This window comes from Taeniopygia guttata, chromosome 4 (assembly GCF_048771995.1).
Source record: "Taeniopygia guttata chromosome 4, bTaeGut7.mat, whole genome shotgun sequence".
Taxonomy (NCBI): domain Eukaryota; kingdom Metazoa; phylum Chordata; class Aves; order Passeriformes; family Estrildidae; genus Taeniopygia; species Taeniopygia guttata.
Window position 1 is genome coordinate 53,665,831 of NC_133028.1, and position 16,383 is coordinate 53,682,213.

General features: G+C 43.0%; 1 protein-coding gene across 3 annotated transcripts in view; it reads left to right on the top strand.

Annotated features, from left to right (window-relative positions):
* TECRL (trans-2,3-enoyl-CoA reductase like) overlaps positions 1-16,383 on the top strand; it is a 58,627-nt gene that overhangs the window by 16,606 nt on the left and 25,638 nt on the right. For all 3 annotated transcript variants that reach the window (XM_072928612.1, XM_030271738.4, XM_002191090.6), the window contains exon 3: positions 16,280-16,324. In XM_072928612.1, coding sequence (XP_072784713.1) covers positions 16,280-16,324 — 45 coding nt within the window. The remainder of the gene's footprint in view (positions 1-16,279; positions 16,325-16,383) is intronic.

The following is a 16,383-nucleotide window of genomic DNA, read 5'->3' on the forward strand; positions in this document are numbered from 1 at the left end:
AGTGATCATTAAATATTTTCAAGGTTACTGCATGAAAGTTGCTGAAAAAGCTCTTGAAAGAAGAGGAAGAAGTGAAAGAAAAGGAGGAAATAAGATCTCAGCAGTGTTGTAACAAACTGATAGAGGCAACCTCCTGCTCAAGGGGAATAGCACAGCTGCAGCTACATTTTGAAGCCAGAAGGGTGAGCATAGGGAGGCCAGAAACTGCTCTCTAGGCAGAAGGAGCAGGCAGGGAAGGTTGGAAGCCTGGTGATGGGTGGAAGGAAAAAGGGAAGTCCAAGAGATAACTGAAAACATCATGTCAAGGGTGTCCTAGTCCACAGAGGGAAATAAAGGGCTCAAGGAATAAGGGACATCTAAACTAATAGAAGTTATATAGGGCATTTAAAATAAGCAATACCAATGAAAGCAAATCATAAAGACAGGAATTGTCAGTAGATGGCACTCAAGAATAAACAGCATCATTTCTGAACAATATGAAACTATAGAACCTTGCTATACCATCTTATAACTGCTCCTTACAGGTATTTCTATAGTGATCCTGGGAGCCATGTTCTCTGGAATGCAACTGAAATATTTTTTGTTGGTTCTCTCTAGAGAGAGGACAAGGAAAAAGGGATGGGACCAATCTCTCTTTCAGCCTCCTCCCTACAGTAGGGCAGTGTGTTAGGTATCATCTGCCAGGTTTTACCTACTGCTGTCATCCTGCATGTGTCCCAGAAGCCACAGGAGAACCAGCAGCCCTGCAGATCCCATCACCCAGTAGTGCTCAGCTCAGGCAGTGCTCAGCAGCTGCAGGGAGAGCAGCATTTTAAAATCAACAGGTCCTTGTTCACCTAGAACCCTGAAGCAGATCTTCAAAACACTGAACAGTGGAAGTTGAGCTGACAGGGTGAAGAGCAAGGAGGAGAATCTCTCATTACTTAAAAATCACAAGGCTTTGTGAGTACAGCTCAAGACACAAGAAGTACTAAAAATAATTCTTTAGTGGAGGAAGTCCTCTTTCTTTGCTCCTTTCTAAAAAGGCTGCTAAGGGTTTTCAGGCTCTGAATGTGAAACTTTTCTGGTTTTCATGACACCTGAGCAGTCAGGTGCACCTAGTAGCAGGATTTTAATAGCAAGGGCATCAGAAATAACTGGTTTTTGCCAGGCCTGTGCTGACACACAGGAGAGAGATGCAGAGCTGTTGCTGGAAAGGATGACTGTACTGCATCACGTAATTCCCTTCTGGAGGCCAGCTGTGATGTTAAACTGCAAGGCTCAGAGAGGTGAGAAAGGATGCTGTGGGGATTAGTCATTAAGAGCAGTACCAGGGAGAGCGGTGACTGCTAAGCCAGTCCTTGCCTACCGGCTCTGTATAATCAGGACTGTCTGGTAACACAGTCTTGCTGAGAACCTGCAGTTCCTCTGATTTCTCCACACTGTCTATTACAGCTGGATTCTCAGGTAGCAGAAAGTTAATGAAATCTGTCAATTTTGATGCCTGGAGAGACTCATGTGCCTGATGAATACATCTGCTGGGGACTCAGAGAAGCTGAATTATGCTATTTATGGCTCAGCAAAGTTGACTTCATAGTCTTGGCCTGTCAATCAGCCATGTGTTTCACAAACCAAAGAGACCCAAATAAGTTATATCTAGGGCACAGAGCCTTCCAGAGGGATCTTTCTTTTGTCCTATATTAGGAGATCAGAAAGCCAAAATGTTTGAAAGAGGGCAATGATCTGATCCCACCATGAGATGCCTTGAGCTGGACGCACTCCCTGGACAGAAAGGCAGCTACAGTCTATAGCTTTTATCAGATCTCAAATTCCTTCCTCCCTGATTGTGTCCTAAGTAGCTCACACTTAGCTACAGAATCCATATATGAAGGAGTTTTCCAAAAGACAGACAATATCCTGCTGTGCAGTGTCTGATTGCAGAGCTCAGAGGCCCAGCATTACGTCCCCAGTATGGATTCTCAGAGCACATTGGGTTGGCGGTCACATCCAACTATTGTTTTCGATAAATTCTCCCCTCTCTGCATTCATAACAACTCAACTGGAAATCACACAATGAAGGCAACTCGCTGGGGATGGGCAGTTATTACAAACGGGCCCTAAGAACTACAGTGATTTCATCAGTGTAAATTGCTCATTCATCTGCGTTGACTTTGTAAATGGAAATTACTAGATTAGGAGGAAACATGGCATTTATTTCATCCTATATTTATAATTTATTATTCTTTTGTCTTAGTCACACAGCAGAGATCAATAGGACGCTAGCTCCTGATGAATTTCAGTATCCCTCAAATGACACAATTCTAAGATCTTTTTACTTCTCTATGCCTGTCAGTACAATCCAGTTCATTAGAACCTCCTTGAATTTCTTGTTACTACCACAGTGAGGTTCGTATCTTCTGAAATTCTTTACTTTTTCCTTCCCAGCTCTAAGCACAAAGAAAGCACCTGCTCCTGCCACAAAACTCAAACTGGTTGTTACCCTCTTCCTTCCCAGCTCACAATCAGAGGTCTCATCCATGAGTAAATTGCTTCCTGCCTGTGCAGCACGTGCCTATCAGAATTCTTGCCTGAGGATGGGACTTTAGTCACAAGACCAGCCCATCCAGTAACTTCATCTCTATCCTGTGCAGAGAGGAGCATCAGGAGGGCGACCTCCTCTCAGCTTTTTTTGTGACATATCTGTGCAAATCTCTCTATACAAAATACAGGAGTCTGTCTGCTGATACAGATTCGTGTGACCTGAATTGATGGCTTGGCTGTCAAAATAATTGCAACCCTCCTGTGGAAGCTGAGAATTTTTTTTCTTTCCTTTGCAACAGCCAGTCAGGAAATGAGAATGGCATCATTGACCTAACACTGTTAAAAGAAAGGAGAAGCCAAACCGAGTTAACCTCATGATTTTAATCCTCAAAGTGAATGAAGGTTTACCTTTTACTCAGGCACCACACACTCCACACCATTCTATGTTGGAATTGCAGAAGAAATGATTCTGGCCATGTTTCAAAAGGAGCCCATGGCATACGCCCTCCAGAAGGTTCTGTGCATTTCCAGACACTACTGTGCATCCTGAGCTGTGCTCATAAGCCTCCCATTCAAGCCCAGCTCCTATCTCTTGACATTGCTAAGGCCCAGATTCTGCATTTGGGCATTTCTAGCTGGGGTGCTGAGATAACAACAGTGAGAGTGAATACCAGACCAGGCACCTGCAGTTCATTTCTCTGCTGACCACTTGAATCTCATTATAAGCTGTGGAGAAAAAGATACTAAAGCAGTCTGAAAAGCATCTGATCAGGTATCCATGATGTTTTGCTTTCTGAAATACATTCATGGTTGCAAAAATATTTTATTATTGAATTCAGAAACTGTGGTGGAGGTTTGGCTCACCAAGCTGATTTAGAAGTGGGGCACAGAGAACTGTAAACGAAGACTTTCAGAGACAGATGTTTAAAGCATTCTGGTCTTCAAAAGATAATCATGAAAGCCAGAAGGCCCCCGGGACTTTTGAAGTCTCCTGATTAACACTGAAATGAATGTGATGTTTAAGACTTAGGTCTTTAAGACTTGACCAATGGGAGTCATGCTATTGACAGGGGTGAGTTGTGTGCTATACACTTTCTTCCTTTTAGGCTTCATTTTCTCATCTATAAAATAAGAATAATTAACCTGCCTTTCATCCACATTGGGATCTTTTGTCTCTTTTGGCTGTGATCCCATAAGAAACACTTGGGACAAAGAATGACCTATTGAACCAGAAGGAATAAGGTGTCTAAAACACAAAAGCCAGGATTCATTAAAGCCTAATAGAAATAAGATGACCTTCAGAAACCAGCAATATTTAAATCAGCAATGGAAAAAGTGAAGATCAACTCAAGAAGTTTAATGAAAATTCACATTATGTCTCTTTTTTTTTTTTTTTTTTTTTTTGACAGCTGCTGCATCTGATATTATTGCCTTTCATTAGCAGGATTACAGATATCATTTCAGATGAGTAACATAATAAAAGAAAAGGCAGAAAATCTATTGAGATGTAGCTTGAAGCACAACTGTCCCCCTCTGCTCTCTGGGATATTGTTCCCAGCTGAGATTTACAGGGCTCCAACAATGCATCACAAATGACATCCTATGTAAACAATTGGAGAACAAATGTGGGATGCTATTTAAATGCCTCATTAAGGAAAGGAAATTTCATAGCTAGATTCTTTGCTTTTCTTGACTTTACAGTAGATTTAATTGACAGATCTAGATGAAAAACATCCAAATTTGTTTACCACAATTGCCTGTTATTATTTACAACGTGTCTTCTATTAGTGCCTATGGCAAAACTGAAAAATTGGAGTAGGAGGCCCTATAGAAGTAATCCAGGCCCTAGGAATATCCAGTCTTGAGGAATTAAAGCCTACTCAACTGTTAACAGGAGATGCCAAAGTAGTTTTGGATTTAAACTGCTCCTACATCAATTTAAACTCAAATACTAATGTTTTTTGTCTGAAGAACAGACTCATTTCCATTAATCTGGTGTTCACCAGCAGACTCGTGGGCTTAACGTTCATTCAAGGAACTCAGGAGGCTAAAAGTCCCAGTGGGTCTTCATTAGTGTGAAAAGAACCTCACGTCCATTAATGAGACAGATGTCTGTTGATTAAGGCAGGGTCAAGGTCACCCGAGGCTGCAAATGTGTTCTGCATCTACATCAGGTTTTTCACAAGAGTCCCTGCAGTTTTGAACACCTAAGCTGGCATATGGTGCTGTTGGCACTTTACTGAAAGGTCCAACAGCTTCTCTTACAAAGAGCTGCTTGGAATGGATGTGTATGAAATGTCCCAGTAATTCTTGTTAAAGACAGCCAACAGGCACTGGATAACAGGAGAGGAAGTGAATCTCCCTTGCCAGAGTGAGAGGAACCTACCTCCTTGAAAGAGCTGTGAGAACAAGAGAAATAAATGACAAGTCCTAAGGTGTCATCTCTGATAGAAGGCTAGAGAAGAGGCAGCACCTTCAGGTTCTAAATTCAGACTTTCCCCCAGGTCTTTTCTTCCTCATGGATTCCCTGGATGTGCTTTTGCATCCCCTCCCTTCTGTGGGGCCAAGAGCTGCGATGTAACAAGTAGCTGCAATTCCAGGGGTAGGGTCAGGTGAGCACGAGAGTAAGGGGGGCTGTTCAGAACTTCATGTGAAAGATCTCACCCTGTGATAGTGGTTTGTTTTGTGTTTGTTTAGACGCAAGCCCTCTCTCATATTTACAGCCTATTTCTGTCTTTTCTTATTTGTGCATGGTGGGAAAGAAACCCTAAGAACAACCAAAATAAGAAAACTTTCAAACAAAATTTGGTATTTACAACTGCTTCAAGTTAATGAAAGCAATGCATCAAAGACAAGAAGGTGAACAAATGATTCACAGTAAAAATAATGTAGCAGAGTTTTGCCTCTTTCTAAATTGTCCCCAGTCGCAATGATATTGAATATATTTGCTGTGGAAAATTACTCACTCCTGAAACAAATGATGCGTGAGTTGTACTGGAACAACATATGTTGCTCTGGTTTAAATACATACTAGTGGAAGGCAATATTTTTTTTTATGTTCTTCCATTAGGCTGCAAGTTCAGAGTGCACAAACAGTTTGGATGAGCTGTGTCTAACATATTTACAGAGGGGAAGCAGTAGAGGCGCTCAAAGGCCACGAAGTGTTTGCCATATAGATTGGGATGAAACATCCTCCCTTAGATATGAGAATGAAAACTCACCAAGCAGTATAACCACAGTCAAGTCCCTTATGGGCTGTGTCTGTAAAGATGTGCAAAAGTACTTTGCTGATCAGCTTCTAGGTTGAAAAAGACCTCTGAGCTCATTGCATCCAGCCTGTGACCGATCACCACCTCGTCAACTAGACCACAACATCGAGCGCCATGTTCTGTTGTTTCTTGAACACCTCCAGGGATGGTGACTCCACCACCTTCCTGGGCAGTCCATTCCAGTGTTTAGAACACTTTCCATGAAGAAATTCCTCCTTATGTCCAGCCTGAACCTCCTCTGGTTTAGCTTGAGGATATGCCCTCTCATCCTGACACTGGCTGCCTGGGAGAGCAGTTTGACCCCCACCTTCCTGCCACCTCTTTCAGGGAGTTGTAGACAGTGATAAGGTCCCCTCAAGCCTCATAGCAGTGCTTCTGAGGCACAAAAGCTTTTCTGTAAAGACGTTCGATGGGGGTTCCACAGACGGATTTGGGGTGAATATATGCGAGATCTCTGTTGGCTGCTCTTGGGGGATGAGGTTTATTCAGGATGCAGAAAGGCCCTGCCTCGTGCTGTGTAGCAGCACGTGGCTGGGCCTGAGGTGATGGGGGAGGGGAGAGACAAAGGGGGGAGCAGGGACTCCCGGAGGAAGTTCCAGGAGGAGAGGGGAAGATCCAAGAGCGCGTCTGGCCCCCCGGAGACCCCTTATCAGGGGGCTTCAAGGTGGGCTGGAACAGGACTTGGGCCAATGGGGTCACAGGCACTTGATGTTTCAGGGGAGGGTTACAGATGTGGGATGAACCATACATTCTGGGGGGTGAGATGGAACACTCCATTTGGCCTTTGGACCCCGCTGTAGGTGAGGGTATTGTCCAGCCAGTAGGGGGCGTTATATTCGTCCTGGCTGTACTATTGTGGCTCTTAATCATATTTATCTACCCTTCCCAACACTTTTCCGTTACCTAAGTGGTGGGATGGGGGAATTAAACCAGCCCTAAAAAGCTTCTTCCCCAGAAGGACAGTGGAACATGGCAGCCTCTGGCTCCCATGCTAGTGTCTGATCTGCTGCCAGAGCAGGGCAGATCTCTACTGCCTTTTTCTCACTGCTCCTGGAGAAATAACAGTTTAGTCCTGTTCATAGTGAGGATTAATTTCAGTGTGGTGAATTTACCAATGAATTTATGAGAAGTTAATTTGTTCTGAGAATGAAATCGTGTCAATTCAAATGTGCTCAGTTAATTGTTGATGGCATTGGCGTGGCCATTAGATACAAAACCCACATTGCTTTGGGGGTCAGCAAGGGAAGGCATCCTGATTAGCTTAGTGGCTGGAGAGAGCAATATCCCCTGGGTAGTCAATATTAAAGAAAATTATACTTAATTAGCATACTTTATTAGCTAATTGACTGTGGAATGCTTTTAAAGAAACAGCTAGAGCCTGGGGTAGGATTCTTCCCAGTACATCAGCAGGGAAGGCACAAAGGAGCTTTTGAGCCATCTTTTCTGTATCAGCTGCGATTGCTGGACCACTGTGTACTTTCTGATGCTGGAGTATAAAACCAGCAGGGCCTCAGCAGTCCTGGTGTAACCTTTTCTGGCATCGGAGTGCGTTCAGGCAGCGTGCAAACAGCACTGGGTTGAAACACTGACCTCACCAGTTCTCTGCTCTCTGTCCCTCTTGCAGCTCTGTGAAGATCTGCTACCTAAATGTACTCAGCAGCCATGCTGATAGCAGCAGTAGCCACACCAGAGCTTTCTGAAGGGAGGGAGCAGTGACCTGTGTTATCAGTGTCCTGAAGCACAGCATATCTACAACACTGCAAGGCACAGCACTGTTTGTTCCCTCAGAATTTGGCACAGAATGAGCATGAACAAAGGTATTAAAAGGAACAGGCCTAAATAGCTTACTGCCTGTGTTTCCTGAGATCATGAGGGTGGACAGATACCTGTGTTTAAGTGTTTAAATGATCTGCTTTGCTGCCAGTGAAAACCTTGTCTGGGCTGGCAGCTCCACACCAGCAGAGATAGTTAAGAATTTATGGATTTAGATAGACAACAAGTGATTCCATAAACCACCAAATATTAAACTGTATTTTTAGAAACCGTATGCCAAATTATGGACAAGGAAGGATCTTTTTCAGCCCTGAAACACATATTTAGTTTGGCAAATGTGTATTCCTTAATGTGCAATTTCTCAGGTTTGTGTTGCCTTCATGTTAAGGCTTCACTGACAGAGCTTATCTTTAGGAAGAGAATCCTGCTCAAGTTCTCACATTCCCTGATACCTGAACAATTATCTTTGTTAACCCTTCCAGACTGGAGAGGTTGGAGATGGGAGACTCAAAGGCAAAGACAACTACCAGAATACAGATCCTCACGTGGCATAAATTACTAATCTCTCTTTTAATTTGGGCTGGCATTTCAGAACGCAACTGTCTGTGGACATGAAGCAACCCCAGCACTGTTAAAGTGCATGGGAGCCCTGGTCCAAAGAGTGCCTGAAGCCCTTAGGCAGAGCCCAGCTGCACTGACCAGCCCCTGCCACCCTGCAGTGTGTGACTGTGCCACAGTCCAGCCCTGCAGTGGCACTGCCCCATGGGGGTCACGCTGCTATCCCTGCACAGCACCACTGCTCCCCACCTCCTCACCTCCCTGCACTGATGAAGGGCAGTCCCCCACTGGAAAGCTCCTTCCAGCTCCAGGCTTGTCAGAGCACCTATTTTCTTGTTTCTTTGTATTCTGGTCTGTGGCTATTATTAATGAAATAGAAGGTGAGCCTCATTCCCTTTCCCTTCCTTTGCCCACGCACATTAATTTAAATGCAAATTCACTCAGAAAGATCAAAATTAATTATGCTTTCTGCAGCAGGCTACATGGAAAATGGAAATGCACAGGGCTGGCTTTTCCCTTTTCTCCTTGATTTTTTGGAAGTGCAAAGGAAAAACAATGTAGAAAAATATTAACATATGCATCTAAATGTTGCATGCTTGGTTGTTTTTTTTCCTGATGCTTTTTGCTTGTCTGAAATTCCACGCTTGCTTTCATTTGCAGACTGTTTCAGAAGGAATATTGAAAGGGTTATCTGTCACTGACATAAATTGACATCCAAATGACAAATAATATTTTGTTTACCACTAATAAGAATCAATCTCCGTTAAGAAAAACTATGCTGACTCTTAAGAAATTTGTCCATTATTGCCTGATCAGAATATAGCTCAAATATGAGACTTTTTTTTTTTTTTTCCAGTGGAGGAAAAAAACCGCATGGGAGGAATGTTCTGTTCCTCAACAAGTTCAGGCATTTATATAAGTTTTTTTAATGAAAATGCAGTCAAGTAAATTTGTGACTCAAGGTGCAGTGCTGAGTCCTACAGGCTGGAGCTCCACATCTGGGCACAGTCACAGCAGCTGAACAGCTCCCAGGAACCAACATATGCACAGGGCTATCCTTTTTTGCCAGATCCCGGGAAAGAAAGGCAAAATTCTGATAGCTTTTTTAAGGGGAATGGGTGTAGGAATTATGTGCATTGTGCTATAGAGACATTAAGTATGCTCTGAGAAACCTTCTGGACCAATCTCTGGTGAGGCTTCAGTGCAGCTGCCACGGTGTCTGTTACATGATTTTATGAAGGAAAAATAGGTGGTCACAGATTTTAAACACTTAAGGCCAATGGGAATAATGAAATGAACAGGTAAACTGGAAGCATTTAGCCAGATATTCAGTCAGGCTGGTGTTTCCTTGCTTAGTAATCTGTGGGAAGTGCTGGTTTTGGCCAGTGTGTCTGGAGACACCAGTTCACCCAGCTCACTGCCTGCTCTCTCTCAGCCAGCAGTGTGGTTGTAGCTTGATCAATTCAAGTACTGCAAAAACCAGAGGAAAGAAATGGATGCTTATGATCAAATAGCTAATTTTTCAAATTCCACATGCCATTAAGAAAGTGCTTTTGTGTGTCCCCATAGCAACTAGAGTTCAAGGTGCCTTTGTAAAACACGTGGCCAAAGATCTTCCCTGGAAGGCTTACAAATGAAACAAATCAGAGAATATTCAGAGAAAAAAGCTGACAAAGAAAAGAGATTTATCCCCAGCTATGAAGCCATTAAAAACAGCATCTATTTCAGTACTCTGCTGAGATTTTACTGGATCTACTCTTTCCACTAACTTCTCATAAAAACATGGATCTAGCTTAAGATCTGCTCCTGCTCTTTAAATATTCTGATATACCCTCTCAAAGGTCTTTCTACCGGGAAAACACAGCCTATCTGAATGATCCTGGATCCAGAAAGGTCAGCCCTGTGCCCCAAAGATTTAGCAAGAGGTGGAAGCAGCACACAGCTGGTAGCCTGACCTTTGTGAGCCCAGCTGGGCTCAGGAGCTCAGTCTGGTGTCGACTGAATGGCACCCGGAGAGGGCCTGGCCAGAGCTGGTCTCCGCACTAGCCCTGGAAAATAGACCCAGGTGACTGTGCTGGCACTCAGTGTGTCAAAACATCTCTTGGCCTGCAGCCAAAGAGCGCCTTTTGAGAGGGGCCATGGGAAGAGATGCTGTGGCCCTGCTTGCCCCAGGCTTGCTGCTGAGAGCTGCAATTCCTCAAGTAGGCCGATCGTTCAGATTGCGGCTCTCAGCAGGTGCCATTTATTACAGGGGAGGCAAGAACAGTAAGTAATCACTTCAGATATTTTCTCTCTTGATCTTGTGGCCGAGCTTAGTTTTACTGTGGTTTCTTTGGTGTGCTTTGCTTTCTGCCATCATGTTCAGGAATCACTCGAGTGCAATGTTAGCACAATAAATCACACAGCCTTTTTTTTTTTCCCAAATAAAAGCAGAAAGCAATAGCTTCGCATCATTTCAGCATCCTGCTTTTCCTGCTGCCGGCTCAGTGAAGCAAAAGTACGCAAACTTCAGCCCTGCAAAGGCTGTGGTTTCTAGCATGGTGATGTCTCTATCCTCGTTTTCCCAGAAGTGTTCCTGGGAACACTCAGAAAGGGAGGCTGCAACCAAGGGAGACAATAGCATGGCCACTGTCTGAGGTCACAGACAAGGGACAGCTGAATTTGTTCAGTGTTTACTTGTCAAGGAAAGATCTCAGCAAGTTTTAAGATCATCTGTCTGTCTCTATAAATTATGCACAAGGCCAGAACAGCCACACATACTAAAATGTGAATCTTTCCTAGCAAAGTCTTCTTATTGCTACATGGGTACCAAAATTGCTGTCTGGTTAAGGTGGTGGGATGCATTTCAGCCGTGCTCAGTTCACATGAGAGGTGCTGTTACACTTCTCAGCTCATGTGCAACATTTCTGTGATCAAATAAAGGAGTTTGGTGCCGCGGTGGTTCCTTAGAATTTCCACTATTTCTGCAAGTTTAAGCAACATGCTGCTGATGATTGATTATAGTAATTTTGTTGTTCATATCACCCTATTCATATCACAGCAGGTATTGTTTGTAATTATTAAGGCTATTTATTATTAGAGATGCATGGGTGGTGAAATACAATGAGAAGCAAACAATTTAACTGGTAATAAAATTAGCTGATGATGGAAAGTCAATCTGCTAATTATCTCCAAATTGTGTCTGTCAGTTGTGTTTTGCATTTCTTAGACTCCTCTCTCCCCAGTAGAATAGCTTTTGCAGGTTTGCATTCTAAGGAACACACCAAATTCCCCAGCAAGGGAGTTCTTCATCACGTTACCTTTGTTCTCATACAGGCTCACATAACTTCATAAATACTTTGTGACAAATGGGCATTTTACGGTGAAATTTACTGCAGAGCAGACAGTGCAATAATATTTTTGTAGAAGATTCTTTACGAAACTTAATAAAAATTAGGTCAATTCCTTCAATTTCACAACTATTGAAAACTAGCAAATATTTAGATTGTTTAGCTGTTCAATTTTCAAAACATCTTGTGATATTTAAGTGGTGGAGCACATGTTAAGGCCAGTTTGTGTCATGTGGATAGAGCACCTTTGGACAGTGTTAAAGCTGCGTAGGGCCTTTTGTCACTGTTCTTGCTTTCTAGGACTGTCTGATTAGCTGATTCATTTACTGGGATTCTAGTATACAGGCAGTGAAAAAACCCACCATGTTGGCAGCAGGACCAGCAGGACTTGGTTTTCTGTGCATTTCTGCGCAGTGGTATTGGCAGCTGGGCATGGCACTGAGGCTGTCATTTTAGCTGGTATTTGTATCGTTGTTTAACAGCACTACATCTCCTTTTTATAGCCAGTATTAATAGGTAATTCCATAGCTGGCTATGTGAAAATAAAAGGTGGCTGTCCATTTTTATGTGTCCTATCAGTTTGCTTGTATTTTAATTTCTCTTTTAAATATGGACAGGTACAACAAATAACCCAAACAAAATTAAATATTTTTCCTCAGGTCCATTTTTTAAAAGAGGTTATTAAAGGTAAACATTGAGTTGCTTTCCAAGCAAATACCATCCTGTTTAGGAAAATTATGATGCCTTAAACATAATAGAATTAAAATATTTTAGGAAGTTTTTAAAAATAAATGTATGGATTTTTTTAAACGCAAAGTTGGAACAAATTCCTGCTAGAGAAGATGGAATATGGTCAAAGACTTAAGACCTGTCATTACTGCTTACACTTCCAGACTAATGGAACCTGTACACATAGATACAACTTTGCCTGAATCATAAGAAAATTGTAACACACAGAATGTGTGTTATGTTTATGTCTTTAATAACTCACAGAACTGTAGAACAGTTTGGGTTGAAACAGATAATCAGAGATCTTCTAGTCCAGCCCCTCTGGCATGGCCAGGGACATCCTCAGCTGAATCAGGTTGCTCAGTGAAGAAGAATGATGTCCTTTAAATTCAAGGAATTTGTGAATGACTTTTCAGCTGCTGAATGGACAAAGCTTTCAGGTGCCAACATGCCTGCAGTTGGGGGGTGACCATACTGAGGTCTGAGGCAAACAGCCTTCCAGAGAAGGATAAGCCAGCAGACTAGAAGTAATTAAACAGAGATGGAAAACTAGGAAGACATTTCAAAAGCTATCCAATGATGCTGCAAAGAGAGGAACCAAAGATGTTTTATATAAATGCTAGAAATGTAATAGATGTGGAGGGACCACAATATTGACTAAACATTAGAGGATATAATATTGGCTAAACAGATCTGTGGTTTGAACCACCATGGCCACTCTTACTCTCTGGATAGTCTATAGCTGCTTTTCCAAGTCGAAGACAGTCTGGGATATAAGTGAGCTGAAATATTATCTTTAGAACTTTGTTAGAAGAGTGTAATTCATATCCAAACCCATAAACCCTGCATAAGGGAGCTGAACAGCTCTGCTAACCACAAGGATTATATAGAGACTGAGACCTGCTGTGGCTGAGCTCTGATGCACTGTCACACTGTCAGAAAGTAAATATTAATACATGCCTGATCTTAGATGCAACAGGAGTTACAAGATAAATTTCTATCACTCATGGTCATGGATTGCCATTAATCTCTGCAGGAGGCAGCAATGGAAAATGTTAATAAGAAAAACTGGGAATTATACACTGCTAAAACCTCCCTAAAACAACCCTGCAAAAGAGAAACCCTTCAGCTTTAGATTGGAAGCAAGGGGAGCTCTTCCAGGTGTGGGAGTGCAGAGAAGCCTTCAGGGACTGCCCAGAGCTGCAGCTGTGCCTCTGCCCTTAGTCAGTGAGTGTGGTTACCCTGCCTGGGAGCAGGACTCTCCACATGCACTCCTGAACTCCTGCTGGTGCCAGGTGAAGCTATTCTGGCAGACAGCCCTGGCTCTGGATACCAAAGAGAGCCATCAACCCCTCATTCTGACAGGCAGTAGCACGAATTTATACAAGTGATAATTAGTCCTCGGTTTGGCTTCTTTTCACTTTTTAGAGAAAAGAGAGCTTTCCTGCTACAGGAATGAGAGGAATGTGTGTCTGCCATAGGCAGGCTGGATTGGAATAGCTTCCCACATTGCCAAACAGAAATCCAGAGCTGTTCCAGTGAGATTTTTGGAGGATCCCTGTGGAAAATAGTCATAGGAGGGAGGCAAATAAGTGGTGAGAGGTGAGGCCAGGGTCCCTTTGTGAGTGGTGAGCAGGATGCCTAGGAATGTGTGAGATTTCCTACCTGAAAGGAGCCTTATCAAGGCAGGAGAGCAGACTCCTTGTGGGGTCACACTTCTCCCAAGAAAGCAAGGCTGGTTTCTGCAGGACCCTGGACAGCTAACACTTGGGAACAGCCTCGCTAAAATCTGCTGACCATAAGACTGAAAGAGGGAAGCTTTGGTGATCTCGCTCAAACCAGCACAGAAACATGTTTGGACTTTGTCCCCACCTCCATTTAGCATTTCCACTTGACATTAGCTAGTGGCCCCCTACCAACAGTAAGATCAGGGAAGGAACAGCTAACTCCAGATCCTTCCAGAAGAATACACGCAGCTTTCCAAGCATGGCCTGGAAACCAGAGACACACTGATGTAATAACAAGGTCACTGCAGGCGAGCAGCAGCAAAGGCACACTTCCATCTGTCTAAATCTTTGAGTATGTTTGAACATAATGGTGTACTGAGGCTAAAGGACTGGAAATGTGGGATGACGTGCTTAAATGCACAACCTCTGTTTGCCCTTGTGAAGATTATGAGCCATACCTAAAAGAGCATTGCCACAGGAGCAGGTTAATTGACTTTTATTGAAACATACTGTAATATGAAGGGGGGAACTGGAGGGAAGATTCCAATTTAACACAAATACATTGCATTTGAGGCTCCCAAATAACTATTGATATCTGCTGTCCTGGAGCAAATCATATCTTCCCTGACAAGTCAGACAGCTGCTCATTCTCTATCTTCCCTTTGTTATCTTTAATAGCCATGGATTGTTGTGGTACCTTGAAAAAAATGTTTGCAACTTACTTGATGGATGTCTCACCTCCTGCTATTAGTCTTGGTTCATGGGTTCATCTAATGCCGGTTCTTGCCTACAAAAATTAGACCAAGTGCTTTTGAAATGAGAGTGTGCTGAGTGTCACTGCACAGTGCACACCGTGTACAGCTCCTTCCCCTCCAGGTGGCAGCTGGTGGAGTGAACAAGCTCTCCTCATAACCCTGAAATAAGTTATGTAGAAACAACTTCCACAGCTCATCTCCAGATCCAGGTTCCTGCTCAAAAGAGGGCCAACTTTAAAGTCCTATAAGACTGTTCAAGGTTATCCCCAGACCAGGGGGCATAACGTTAAACAGGTTATCTCCAGGGAAAGAGATCCCACAGCTTCTTGGGGCAGATGTTTCCATGTTTGATCACAGTCGCTGCAAACAATTTTTTCCATTTAGATGTAGGGGAATATTTGTACCTTAAACACAGGATCATTAAGAGCTGTAAGATGCATCTAAAAAAAAATCTAAGCAATTTCACATAGGTTTTGAATTGAAAAGACAAAGCAAATCTCCTTCAGGCTATCAACTGTCCTCAGGTGTGTCAAAGGAAATAAAGACAAATGTGGTAGAAATGGCTGGGGATGGTGATACTGCAGCAGGATCCTCACTTTACTCTGACAATCTTTGCTTCACCCAAATGTCAATCAACACCATGGACTATGGAAGTTCTCGCCACATAGCTTCAGCTGAGCCGAGAAATGAGCTAGATCTAAAAACCTTTAACAGCAAACCAAAGAGTGTGTATGAGTTAAGCAAAGTTACTTGTACTTGTGATGCAAAGGAGGAGTGTGTATTGTCCATTCAGCAGCAGAGCTGTAGAAACACAGCCTTCTGCACAGAGGAACTAAAGAGCTGGCAATTAGCAGCTTGAACAGCCATGATCCCCTGTGCAGAGTGTCAGTGGCAATTCCCTGCTCACTCTGATACCAAGGGAAACAAATGCAGCTGGAGACCCATACCTGTTTGACCAACCTGACAGGTCTCTGTTCCAAATCACCAAAGGGAATCCAATAACAACAGCCAACAACTATTTGGAATGACTTTTAAACTAGAGCATTTAAAAATCTACTTCTAGGAAACATCCTCCAGTTGAGAAATCAAGGAAGTCATAAGTCACCCAGTATTAGCTATCCACGTGCTTCTACTTTCTGTGTCTCTATTTCCCTCATTAATCTGTGGTTGAGAGCTAATATAAGCTGCACATCCCTAGTTAGGTTTTACATTCCTAAATGGGAAACACAAATTCCTGGACCAGACTCTAGCACAGGCATATTTTTAGAAGGAGGGGCAAGGCTGATACATTTAGTACTGAATTTTGGCAAATACAGTAATAAACAGAATCCTTTCTATATTTCCCAGTGCTGCACACACAAGCGGTGCTGATGGAGTGTTCAGCATAGAGATTTGCCCTTCCAGCACTCAAATGGGAGAAGGGATTTATGCTCTAATGTGTATATTGTGTGCTCCTCCCAGCTCTCTTGTATTCTCTTTTCACAGATAAGACCAAAATAAAGGTGTTTTTAATTCCATCTCATTTCTGTAGCTATCAGCTGAAAAAACCCACCACAAACCTAACAGAAATTTAGCTTTTCTATCACAAAATTAACAGCCATGATTTGTGATTGGAACAGGTCCCCAGTGGTACCCATCCCGTGTTGGCCTGCAGCTAGAACGCAGTGAGTATGAATACAGTGAGTGGCTGAATACAACCACCTAATGTACCACTAATTACTAA